Source organism: Bidens hawaiensis, unplaced genomic scaffold, assembly GCF_021521415.1.
Source record: "Bidens hawaiensis isolate Kalapana, Puna unplaced genomic scaffold, B.hawaiensis_p1.1 tig00012958_1, whole genome shotgun sequence".
NCBI classification, from domain to species: domain Eukaryota; kingdom Viridiplantae; phylum Streptophyta; class Magnoliopsida; order Asterales; family Asteraceae; genus Bidens; species Bidens hawaiensis.
Window position 1 is genome coordinate 80,551 of NW_027504993.1, and position 13,649 is coordinate 94,199.

Below are 13,649 nucleotides of genomic sequence, written 5' to 3' on the forward strand. Positions count from 1 at the left end.
TAAATTAAATCACTAAAATACATAAATCATTTGTATTTCTGGAAAGCCTTCATTTCTGACAAGATTTTCCTACTCCTGTTGCTCCATTAGGCTTGAAACAATCAATATTACAAAACACCGCGGACCGCACCATACCACCAAACCGATCGATACTATTTCTTCCTTTCTCGGGCTGGTTAATGCTGTTGGTTGACCTCCTGCCCATTTCCATATTCTTCTTTGACTTTTCCCTCCGGTCAACACTCGATCTTGACTTGTCTCTACAGTCAACGCTCAGCCTTGAGTCGGTACTAGGTCTGTGTTTATCTCTACAATCAGTACTCATACGGTGCTTGTCACCATTATCGGTAACGGGCCCACATGGGCCTTTCAAACGGGCCGACTTCTCAACCGCTGAAATGAACTTTTTAAGATGCCGTATGTATTCTGGAAAGAGCTCTAAATCACAATGGTTACCGCCTTTTACCCATAACGGTTCGTATTTTTCGACACATAACTCCCAAAGCTGCTTACCATGACTAAAATCCACAACATCATCAGCAGTTCCCTACATTAAAAAAAAAAAAAAAAAAAAAATACTATAATAATAATAATAATATAATTTCTTTCAAATGTAACAATTTTAATTACATTAAACACCTTACATGAATTACCAAAACAGGAGACCGGACTAACGCTATCTTATCAATATTCTGCGTCACAAGAAAATAAAACTTATCAACGATCAACGAACATATTATATTTGACGCGTTATAAATCAAATAAAACTATAATAGGTTGATACATGATAACTAACCTTGTATATATCGAACCAGTACGTTCGTTTTACAGGATACATGACTCTGAGTCCGGACAATATCGGGCTGTGAAGAACAACGGCTCTTAATCTTGACAAACGCGATGCCAAATCTAGAGTGGGCCCACTACCGACAGACTGACCGTATAATATAATGTCTTCTTCTTTTGCACCGTATGTCTCTATAAGACATCTGTATGCAGCCTCTATGTCAGCATAAGTGTTGTGCTCGGTTGGCTATAATATAAACATAACTAAACAGATTAGGCTAATTAAATCGTCACGTAAATTAGAAATGCGTGTTTTAAGAGTTTTACCTTGCCAGAAGATCGCCCGTACCCGGTGTAGTCATACCTGTCAACAGCCAAAATATTAAACTTCTGTTTAGTGTTACATGCCTACCATAAGGGGCAACCTACTCTATAAGAAATAAAAGAATTTTCATGTCACGTGTCGTCTTCATATCCACTCTTACTATTTTTTCCCCACTCTTTCTTCATATCCACTCTTACTATTTTTTCCCGTCTCTTTTTTATTGAACCGGGTATGATTGATTGATCTCTTTTATTATACACACATTTTCTCTTTTTAATAATAATTTACATTAAAAGAAAATACTAATAAAATACATTTATTTTAAGAAACTTCATAATCTAGATATGTAACTTTTGTTTTCAATCGAATAGTAAATGGAAATCAATTTATGCTAATAGTACTTAATGTCTTTTCAAAACCAAACTTTATATTGATTTTAATTTTTAACACACTTTTTATCTTTCTTAAAATCTGTAATATATGCCATACATTTTTTCACCTCACGTTCTAAGCTAAAAATAAGATTATTCAAATATCACAAAATTGATTTGATTAAAAAACCTAATTAGGAAATTGGTCTTGATTAGAGGTGGACAAATAAACCGGTTAACCAAACCGAACCGAAAATCAAACCGAAACCGAACCGGTTTGAAACCGATTATGTAGAAACCGGTACGGAACCGATTGAAACCGTAGGTTCGGAACTAGTTTGTAATTTTCTCCACCAAAACCGGTTCCAAACCAGTTAACCGAACCGAAACAGATCGTAACCTGGTCAAGAAACCGGTTTCAACCCTAACGGAAACCGATCATAGACCGGTTTTGACTTTTGTTGACCAAACCGAACCGGTTTTGAGTATTAAACCGGTTTGTGCACCTATAACCTCTGCTAGAAGTGCACAAACCGGTTCGGTTTGGTCAACAATAGTCAAAACCGGTTTATAATTGGTTTCGGTTCGGGTTGAAACCAGTTTCTTACCATGTTACGATCGGTTTCGGTTCGGGTTTTGACCGTTTTTTGCCCGGTTTCGGTTCGGTTAACCGGGTTGAAACCGATTTTGGTGGAGAAAATAACAAACCGGTTCCGAACCTACGGTTTCAAACCGGTTTCTAAATAATCGGTTTCAAACCGGTTCGGTTTTGGTTTGATTTTCGGGTCGGCTAAGTACCGGTTTATTTGCCCACCCCTCCCTTCTACTAATCCAATTCAAAAACTATCATAAATCTATATGGAAAGCCCCAATCTAATCTTCATCTTCATAATCATAACTAAAATTAAAAAAAATAAATAACTGAACTAACTAACCCCAACAAGTTGACTCGGAGGTGAAGACTGAGTTCACAGAACAACTCATACATCTGGCCAATATCAGCCGCGTTGCCGTGCGAATACAACACCGTCAATGAGGCCGCGGGGTTCTTCACATACACCGCCACGATCTCCGTCCCTCGCTTCGTCTTCACCTTCAACACGTCCACGTTTCCTCTCTCAGGAACATCCGTCATCGTTAACCTGCCGGATTCGGTCAGTCTGTATGACGGTGGACTCGGTGGGAAGAATGCGAACTTAGCCGCTACGGATGACGTCACGCCTCCCATCTGGAGATTGAAAACAAAACTTTACTTACAACTTAAAACTCTACAAAACTGCAGCAGATGTGATAATCATAAAAGTCATTTGTATTTGTTACGTGTGTGTGTGTGTGTGAGAGAGAAAATAAAGAGGGATTTCCGGCGTCGAATAAGAGAGTGGGCACGTGTAAAAGTGTAACGGAAAGACTGGTCAGGTGAGGGAGAGACTTTTATACATGGTTATTTTACAGGTTTAAGCAAAACTCAAAACCAAGAAACCTCACATTTATGGGAATATTTGACAAAATTAGCTGGTGGCTTTAGCTTTATAGATATATTTAGATATTCGGCAGAGTAGCTGGAGCTTTTAACAAAATGTATAAAATGATCAAAATGGGCATAACTAAAAAAAATAATATTAAATGTACTTATTTTGGAAGGTTATTTAAGTAATTAAATACTAAAAGCTTTTAACTTTTTCTAAACGCTGCTAGTAGAAGCTTCAACGTTTAAGTTTTTTTTCATGATCTAAAAGCTTCAAGCTCCTTCAACCAAACAAGACTTTAATTTGAGTTTGAGTTTTTTCTTAAAAGTTTGAATTATTATTTGGTCCCCCCTCTCTCCTCTCTCCCTCTCTCTCACACACAATTCTCCTTAGAACACAGGCATTGAAATTTGCCACCCAAAATGAGGGGTTGTTCCTAGGCATTTTGGCACGAAAAACTCCCCACTACGGATGGTTTAAGTTGTTTTTTAAACTCTGAATCGGCTTGCCAAATTAAAATGAAGAGGGTATTTTAAATGATGGAAGTTTTTGAAATGAAACATATTTTAAAAGAAATACAAATAATCAAAAAAGAGTTCATCTAAATAAGAATGTTAATCATGGTTTTTCAATAGCTTTCATGATTGTATCGATTAATCTGTTTATTATATATTATTAATCAATTTTTATATGTTTTTTAATTATTTTTTTATATTTTGAAAAAAATAAACATTAAACGAGCTTAATAGAGACAAACCATAGCTTGGCTCGAGCTCAGCTATACAATGTGAAATTAATACATAAAAGTTAAAAAGATTGAAAGGGTAGAACTTAAAAATACAGAATGCTCGAGGCCTTGCTTGATAACTAAACGAGCTTTATTTGAGGCTCAGGCTTGGATTATGCTTGATAAAGCTTGACTCGTTTGTAACCCTATGTATTGTAACCGGCCCGATTAATAAGACGGTTTAAAAGTACTTAACTAGCCACCTGGTAAAGTCTAATTATAAAAGCGGTAGTGTATATAAAGTCATTTTTAAAACTTGAAAATAAAGAAAATAAGAAATGGTGGTTGTCATGAAGTGAAGTTGAATTATGAGAGTGAAATCTACTATATCATTTGAGACATGATATAGTGATTACAGATCTTTTTTTTTAATTGCTAAAAAGTGTGGGAAGTTATTTGGAGATGTATGTTTTAGATGTAGGGTAAATGTGTTAAAAGAAATATAAATATTTAAAGAAATATAAATATTTGAGCGCAGATACGTATGTTTCTTATATCTTGTTGAAATAATTCTATCGTCTCTTGGTAAATTCAGACTTACTATTGAATAATCATGATGTCGTGTTATTCGCACATAGTTCAACGCACTTAAAAGTATTTTTTTTTTAATTGTAACAATAGTTTATTAAACTAAAAATAAAAATCTCAATTTTATGGTAACGCTAATGAATAAAAAAATTATTTACATTTTAAAAAATGATAGGAAAAAAATGCAATAACAAGTGATTAATCACTCTTCTACCGCTCCTTGTCAAAACCAACACATGTGGAGTCCGAGTGTTATGACACACCATTCATATAATCGCATCGACCATCAATTATATAGCATCAACAATTTTGTATCAAGCTAATTGACATAATAGTTAAAAACATCGTTTTTTATATAAACCATGAAAGTTTCTTCTCCCAAAAGGCATACATAGTTCATCAAATTCAAGCACGCACCTCTTAGCATAAGCGGATCAAGAAGATGATTTCGGAGAACTTGCTCACGTGTGGTAAATATCGGTTGGTGCCTTCACTTGATCTCATGCAATTTATACAAGATTCTAACAAGACTATGAACTCTCCAACACTTTACTTGATTTCACCAAATATACATACTAATGTACTATTGTATATTGCTTTTAATTAGTTGAATTAATGCAAATAAAACAAATAGGTGGAAGGTAGACTATTCTTGGTGGTTGACACTACAGTAAACTCTAGTTACCAAATTGCTAGGGTATGTAGGGGCCAAGGCCTTCATTACTAGTTCCATATTTGGGATAAGTAGGTGTAGATATTAATAAACCGAACGGCAAAGAATATGAACACTTAATTAAACAAATATTTGTGTTTATGTCTGTTCATTTAAAAATGAATGTTTGTGTTCGTTAACAGTTTACAAACATAAACGAACATAGATGAACATAATTGAACAAAGATAATTAACATAAACGAAAATAATGAACACAAACAAACATAAATTAGCACATTTAAATTAACATAATCGAACCACATAAAACATTAAGTAAATGATTCATCTAAAGTTTTATCTAAAAATAAACATAAACAGACATATAAAAACGAACATAAATGAATGAATGTTCACGTACATAAATGAATGAACGAAGCATCCATTCATGTTTGTTTATTTAATTAAATAAACACGTTCGTTCGTTAATTAAATGAATGATTCATGAGTAAATGAACAAACATAAACGAACTTTTCGTTGAATGGTTCACGAACAACTCAGGGCTCAGAATGTTTGATTCATTTAGAGGTGTTAGGTATAGAGAGAAAAAAAAACAAGGGCAAAGTGACTTTAATTCAATAATGTAACCGTTCAAAGAATAACCTATATTGAAAAGAAAAAAATTTAGTGACTAAAATGTCAATAAATCATATGTGGGGTAAAAAAGTACAAAGTATTTATTAGAATATTTAACAAGTAACAACATCACAAGTCAATGTACATTTAATTTGAAAAAGAGTCTTTTCATTTGTTTTTCTATGCCGTATTTAACATTCATTTAAAGATATGATAATTAGTTATTTATAACAAAGTTAATGTAATTAAATAAAATGGTAAAATATCATTGTCTACAAGTAAAAGCATAACATCAAATTTATTATTAGATATGTATATTTGACTACATTAAAAATCTATTTATTTTCGTTCAAAAAAATATATTTATTTTTAAATAATTAAACATATTAAGAGTGCAAACATAAATCTAGCACTTGTGTTCTAGTGATAGGAGGCTTTGATTCTCTGGTGAATACCAAAGTTCGATTCCTACTTGTGTCATTTTGGTAGATTATGGCAATAAAGACTTGAGCTAGGCCTTTACAAAGTTGTCAGTTCAAATCCCAAGCCCACCCGGGTTTTCGACTCACCGTGTGTTACGCCAGAGAATTCTGCTCTTTTAGCGACACGACTGTCAAGTGGCAGCCAGGGGTATGGTTTCCGGGAGAACGCCCAAGCCAAACTCTGAATCTAACGTGGACCCGATTATGACAATATAGTCTTACCAGAATAAAACGATGGGGTTCTCCATATTTAAATAATACGATAACCTAAAAACAAGAAACTCAACATTTGAAAAAAAAAAAAAGTGTAAACATGAAAACATGAATGTGGGTGTTGTTTGAGTGTCTATAGTCTAGTGGCTGGAATTAGTGTGTGTTATGTTGGTATGTCGGATAGGTATAGACAAACACCTTTGTCTTTTCTTGACCACCTTCTTGTTAACCACACTATTATTATTATATGATGTTTGCAAATGATTCATTTTTTGTACATTACCTTTTTGATCTATGCTATTTGAACAAAATAACATTTCTAGTTCATCAACTTTTTGCTTTTCCCGTATTGGTACTTTTCATTTTTGTCGAATAGTTTAACCCACATAACCAACCAGACTGAAATCATACACGTGGAGGAGTCTGCGCTGGCAGGCGGGTGATTTCGGGGCCCTAACACCGTCCATCTATATATTATTGAATTTTTTTCATCAGTTTATAAAATATGAACTAGAAAAAATAGACGATGTTAGTGTTTTGGACCAGAATGAGAAAAATGGAATCTACGATGACTAATAATAATTACAATAACAATAATAATACACTCATCAATAAGTCATGAACCCATACAAGTTACATTGATCATTCAATCCAGATCAAAAACACATATGTTGATGGTCTTAGACATTGGGCATGGTTAGGTATTTTTTTGGTTAAGTATTTTGGTGGTAAGAATGTTGTGAAGGTAATAGTGTAACACAGCGGTGTGTAAGGCTTCGACCGTTAGTTTTGATGGCAACAAGGCATGAGTGAGAAGCGGCGATATAATTTTATTTAGTCTTGAGATCAATACGCTAATATTTCCCATTTTGTTGGGAAGTATGAGGCCGTGAAAATCGACCCCCCCTCCCCCCACCCCAACAAAAATAAAAAAAAACAATCACACTGGAATGATTTAATAGACAAATTGAATTAAGTTTGAATCTAGTGACGAGTGACCTAAATTTATTAAAATTGTCGGATTTGAATTATAATGAAAACACACATGTAGTGTGTAAAAATGTCCAAAAAAAAAAACCATGTAATATTCATATTTGGAGATCCATTGGTTGTTCGGATGCCCGAATATGATTAAGATAATTTACATTTGTGAACATCCATTTTACTCTGTCGGTTTTAATTTTCACGACAAAAAAATAACCATTTACCTTCCTAAATGTAGCGAATCACCAAGAAATGTGACGCCCAAAATGACCCCGGTAACTATGGAGAGTGGTGAAAACATGACCACAAAAACTGGACCCTTCTTGTCCAAGCACCAAGTAATAGCATTAACGCGAAACAAAATCGTATAAGCAGCCTTCAAACCAAACATGTCAATCTACCAACACCACATTATGAAAAGAAGTTTAGTTTAGTTTAGTTTACCGCACTTACCCCTAGAACACTAGCCATTCACTTGGATTTGGTTCTAGGAAATGTCACACCCCGACCAATGAAGGCGGAAACGTCAAGGCGCGACATGATTGCTCATTGCACAATGACACTATAAAGTTACAATATTTAAACAACTCATTTAAATCCATATCATCATAAATAACACAACAATTATTCATACAAAATGCCAAATAGATAGATAAACAAATAACTTGTTCTTTTATTTTCTAATATCCTAAAGCCAAGATAATAAGTTTCTTCAAGTAATCCAATCAAGCTAACATCAAACCTGTAACATTGCATAAAATAGAGTTTGTCAACAAGAAGGTTGGTGAGCAATTTTCATAGTTTTGGATAATAAGTATATAGTATGAAATCCACAACTAGTATATGAAAACAATAAATAATAGCAACAATTTAGATGATAAAACCGTCAATAAGAATACATTGATGACAATAATGAAATCGTCAATAAGAATACATTGACGACACCTTTCTATATGGGGATACCATATATACTCGGAATTAACGTATGATCATACTTTGATGAGGCTACCCGCCTTAGCATTTAAGAGGCTACCCGCCTTAGCATTCAAGAATTTGCACATAATCATGTAAAGCATATAACACCAAATCGAGCATTTATTTAAGTAAACATATACAATACGTGTTGTGGTTTAAGACTCAAGTATAAATCATTTGAATTTGAATAAGTATGCAATGCCACCCCCAAAATGAAAGATGGAAAACGGGGGATGAAAAAGTACTCACATTAACAAGTAACTTGAAAGATAGTATCGTGAATAATCGGAGAGATCGGTTTAACGAGCAAGACCTATATTAAATGGGTCTTGTGTTAGTAGGTAATCTTGGAAGGGTTTAAAATAAAATACATGACAAATAAAGTAAATAAATAAAGTTTAGGATTTAAAATGTAAATATTTGAGAAATTAAAGAAACGAGTTTTGTAAAATAAGTTTACTCGAAACCGGGTCTCGGTATTCTATTCATTAGTTTTTTTTCTTTTTTTACTCAACCTATGTTAAGTAATAATGTGGGTTAAAATGCGATATTGCAAAACCCTTGGTTATAAGAATACCCAAAACGAGGTTTAAACGAGTGTTCGGGTTTGTCGGTTCGAGACTTAGTAATTGACCAAGCTCACAGTTAACTTCCCAAAATAATAAATGTTATGAGATAACTCAATAAAATCAAAATAGACTTAACCAAGTATGTAGTTCTATTGTGAAGAACCTTAACGTTCGTTAAACGAGTATACGACCTTATCGGTTCGAACTTGTTATAAGATCAAGTTGGTTACCGACATGCCAAGTATGTTTAGAAACTAACTAAAATTGATTTAAAATATAATCTTGAAGAAAAATATGAGTTTTGGTGGCTAAAAACACACTTGTGTGTCTTAAGCGAGTGAACTCGGTTTAGTTTGGTTTTTGGTTCGGTCCTTGACTCGGAATAAGACCGAGGATGGTTACCACATACCCAATTACCATGGAACTTGTAAAATAACTTATAATAATACTCAAGTTTTACATTCAAAAAATTAACAATAAAGCTTTTAAACAAAAGTTCGGTTTTTGGTTCGGTCCTTGACTCGGAATAAGACCGAGGATGGTTACCACATACCCAATTACCATGGAACTTGTAAAATAACTTATAATAATACTCAAGTTTTACATTCAAAAAGTTAACAATAAAGCTTTTAAACAAAAGTTCGGTTTTTGGTTCGGTCCTTGACTCGGAATAAGACCGAGGATGGTTACCACATACCTAATTACCATGGAACTTGTAAAATAACTTATAATAATACTCAAGTTTTACATTCAAAAAGTTAACAATAAAGCTTTTAAACAAAAGTTCGGTTTTTGGTTCTGTCCTTGACTCAGAATAAGACCGAGGATGGTTACCACATACCCAATTACCATGGAACTTATAAAATAACTTATAATAATACTCAAGTTTTACATTCAAAAAGTTAACAATAAAGCTTTTAAACAAAAGTTCGGTTTTTGGTTCGGTCCTTGACTCGGAATAAGACCGAGGATGGTTACCACATACCCAATTACCATGGAACTTGTAAAATAACTTATAAATAATAATACTCAAGTTTTACATTCAAAAAGTTAACAATAAAGCTTTTAAACAAAAGTTCGGTTTTTGGTTCGGTTCTCAACTCGGGATGAAACCGAGGCTAGTCACCGCATACCCAATACCATGGAACTTGACAAATATGAACAATAAACTAAAATATGTAGAAGTTAAGCAAGTATAACAAGTTATATGGTTAGATTTGTTAAATATATAAACAAGGACTACAAAGTCCTCCATGTAACCTTGCCTTACTAGCCCGACATTTCAACCGGCCGAGACCGGAGAAATGAAAGACCGAAGGTAAACAAGGAGTGTATATTATATATATGTTGTAACATCAAGCTTTAAGTATTGAGAAGTTAGTTAAAATGAAAGATTAGCTTACGAAGAACAACCTTAGAATTCAAGAATTTGAGAGAGAAATGAAGAAATGAGCAAGCACAAAAGAAGAAGATGGGTGTGTATATATAGGGTAAGTTGAATGGGTCTTTCATAAAGGGTGTTTCATGAAAATGGGTTGGTTATAGACCCAAGAAAACACAAACTACAAATGGGTCCTTCAAGTCTCCATTTTGGTAGTTTTAGTCCCTGGAGTCCGTTTTGAGCGTTTTCGGGGAATTTTAAGAACCGAAAAGGGTGTTTTTTTTTATCCAACAACTATAAAACAAATATTTAACATACAATTCATCATTTTGATAATATCGAAAGGTTCGGGATACAAAACGGGTCGGGTTTACATTAAGAATACAAGTATAAAATAACCCTAAATTGACAAATGTCACAGGAAAGGAGATAAAGCTATACATTGTATCGTTCCAAAGAGGCAGTAGAAAAAGACAACGGTGAACTGATCTGGGAACTCTTTAGTCGTCACGGACTAGATGCATAAATCAAGAATTTAAAAAGCTAGTCTAGGGTAGTGTAAATGTGTAATATGGGGAGATCTTACATGCAAAACTTTCCATATGAAACCGAATATATTTGACAGAAAAATGATAAGACCTCCAAATATCCAGTTAGACGATTTTGATGAAAGAAGTTGATCGGATGAATCACGAGTCACAAAAATTTCAGGGCTTTGATAGAGCGTGAACACCGTCGCTCCAGATATTGCTATTACGGTACCCATTAATTTTGCAATAGTGCTTGAACTTGTGATGTCAATTCTCTCCATCCTAAAACACATAATTAAAGGTCAAGCATGAAAATGCGAATCGAATGTAGTTTGATCAAATTAACACTATGGATTCATTAAGCACTACCTAAAAATGATTGCGAGCATGAATGTTATCGCAGGACTCAAGTTCCAGATGGCTCTAGACAACGTCGGAGAGCCATAGTAAATACCTGCAAACATGAGTACCTCGCAAAGGCAAAGCCTACAAACAACAAATAGACGTAAAGTTTGTTAAAGTGAACTCAGTATTCACGTGCGATTCATTGGTAAATGGTAAATAAAATAGTATTGCAATATAGGGTCAAGTTATTCTACAAAGGAAAGGAAGACAAAAATGAGAATGATGAGAAGGATTTGTAGGCACACAAAAAATACCCCTAAAAAAACCATAACTCAAAATTTAATAAAAAAACGAAAAAAGTAAAAACACAAAAATGTTTCCACCGTCTTTCTCGTTCTAAAAAAAAACAGTGTTTAGTGAAAAGCATCATTATGTCTTGTTGTATATCATTGTGTTTTGTATTTATTTTCGTCATTAGTTATGTCTTTTTTCCTTGGCATTGTGTCCTTTTTTCTTGATATTGTGTTATATTACTCAACATTGTGTTATATTTGTTCGGTATTGTGTTATATTTTGCGATATATCGTGTCTTTTTTTAGTTATAATTATGTCTTTTGTTCATTTTCGTCATTGTGTCTTTGATCTCGGCATTGTGTCTTTTCATCTTTTTTTTCCTTTTGAATAGGAATGATGGGGGAAACATTTTAGTTTTTTAAATTTTTTTGTTTTTTATTTATATTTTGCGTTATGACTTTTTTATTATTTTGTTTTAATATATTTTTAATGGGTTTTTTGTGTGACCATAAATCCTTCTCAGTTCTCACACTTCTCATTTTTGTCTCCCTTTGTATTTTAACTTTACCCTTGCAATATATATTTTAAGAAACAAGTTACACACACACACCATTGATTATAAGTGTGTGTTTAAACTAGTTATAACAGTGTGTCTAAATTGTCCAGTTACGAGAATGCGTCTTAATTGGTTACATGGCATGCTAAAACATTACAACGGCCCATAAAAATGCGATTACAATGTGATATGAAGCCAGTCCAAAAAGTAACCGACTCCCAAATCAGCTAACCAGAAAAAACTGGGTATAGACAATAGTTTACGTTTAGGCTATTAGCCTATAAACCATCAGACATAACAAGTTCCACTTTTTGATTAGAATTCAAAACGATCTTTTGAGATTTTTTTTGTTATATAAGTGTCGGTTTTTTAGTACTCGTTGTTTTAACATATGGAACAATGAGATCAAATGCTTACCCTAAGAGGCCAAGGATGAAGAATCTGGCTATTATATGGAAAGTGAGCCGAGGACGATCAATGTTTCTATACAAGTTCAAAATATTATGTTACTTATAACCGGTTTATATTATTTTCCTCGGATAATAAAAGAAACAAATATATAACATAAACCTGCACATATGAAGAACAAAAAATGGAAGAAGAATCGATGTTCCAAGAGCGTTATGGTAAACAACATAGACGATGCTAGCTAAACCATCGTTCATAGCAGCTTTCACTATTATCAGCCCGATCATATCCAAACATGTTATTAGCATAACAAAAAACGGCAACACCTCATTCTTGCGTGACCATGTCTCGTCACTTCTTGCCATATCTATCTTCACCGTGGTCACAATAGTAGACAAATGAACTCGAACAGCGACTCCAATGTATAAATAGAATTTGGGTCATATTATTTGTCTATTAACGTGATTCATGAATTTCGTTTCGATTCCTAGGAAGAAGTTATATTATTTTTCTATCAACATGATTCATGATTACATGTTAAACAAAAGCCATATGGGTTCCTTAAGTGTTATTTATGTGCTTAGTCATGTATATGAATATTAAAAACTTATGTTTTGAAGTTAAAAGAATGAGCCTTTTGTAACTATTAGGGTTACCAAATATGATATGCTATATGTTATATTGCTTTAAAATCAATGTAGTTTGGTCTATACTGGCATACATCCACAGTGACAACTAGATACCTTTATTAGTGATAAAACATTGTAAGTAGTAGATCTTCCTTTTCTTAGGGATGGCAATGGATCGGATATAGGTATTCCCAAACCTATTCTCGATTATGAAAGCCCATTCCAAACCTGTCGGGTTTTCGGGTTTCCCATCGGGTTTCGGGTTTTGTCAAAATACCCGTTGGGTATACCCGGCCCAAAACTCATCGGTTTTATATCAGGTTTTGAAAAAAAATATAATTAATCGATTACAAATAATGATTGCTATAAAAATAAAAATTTTCATATAATTGTCATAAACAAGTTTCAGCAAATAATGTTTAGACAATACTATTTATAAATATAGAAAAGTTATGTCGAGTATATAGAGTGTAAAATCGGGTAAATGGGTCAGTGTTATTAGGTAATCGGGTCGGGTAATCTGGTATGTTACAAGTTCAAAGCCCGTCCCAAACCCACGAAAAATTTCAAAGCTAATCCCAAATCGTAATGGGTCGAGCATTACCTGTCCCAATTATATCGGTTTTGAGTTTTACCGCCATCCCTACCTCTTCTTTTTTCCTCATGGATGATCTAAAGTCTAAACCAACTCTTGACCCCACCTATATGAAAAGTATAAGCCTCTTTTTAGAGCT

The 13,649-nt window shown here is 33.6% G+C and overlaps 1 protein-coding gene and 1 pseudogene across 1 annotated transcript; both read right to left on the reverse strand.

Moving 5' to 3' along the window:
* Positions 1 to 49: 49 nt before the first annotated feature.
* Positions 50 to 2,710, reverse strand: LOC143609750 (uncharacterized). Its single transcript, XM_077084417.1, has 5 exons — positions 2,418 to 2,710; positions 1,114 to 1,150; positions 797 to 1,033; positions 645 to 692; positions 50 to 547 (listed from the first exon to the last, which is right to left on the reverse strand). The coding sequence occupies exons 1-5, from the start codon at positions 2,708 to 2,710 to the stop codon at positions 50 to 52; spliced, it is 1,113 nt and encodes a 370-aa protein (XP_076940532.1).
* A 4,738-nt stretch (positions 2,711 to 7,448) lies between these two features.
* Positions 7,449 to 12,651, reverse strand: LOC143609751 (WAT1-related protein At5g40240-like; annotated as a pseudogene).
* Positions 12,652 to 13,649: the final 998 nt, after the last annotated feature.

Bases quoted from the DNA above. Each gene is read 5' to 3' on its own strand.
- LOC143609750 (XM_077084417.1), bottom strand. From the start codon at position 2,710: ATGGGAGGCGTGACGTCATCCGTAGCGGCTAAGTTCGCATTCTTCCCA. The intron at 1,151-2,417 runs GTTAGTTAGTTC...GGCTGTTGACAG, and splicing joins CTCCGAGTCAACTTGTTGGG to GTATGACTACACCGGGTACG. The intron at 693-796 runs GTTAGTTATCAT...CTTGTGACGCAG, and splicing joins ACTGGTTCGATATATACAAG to AATATTGATAAGATAGCGTT.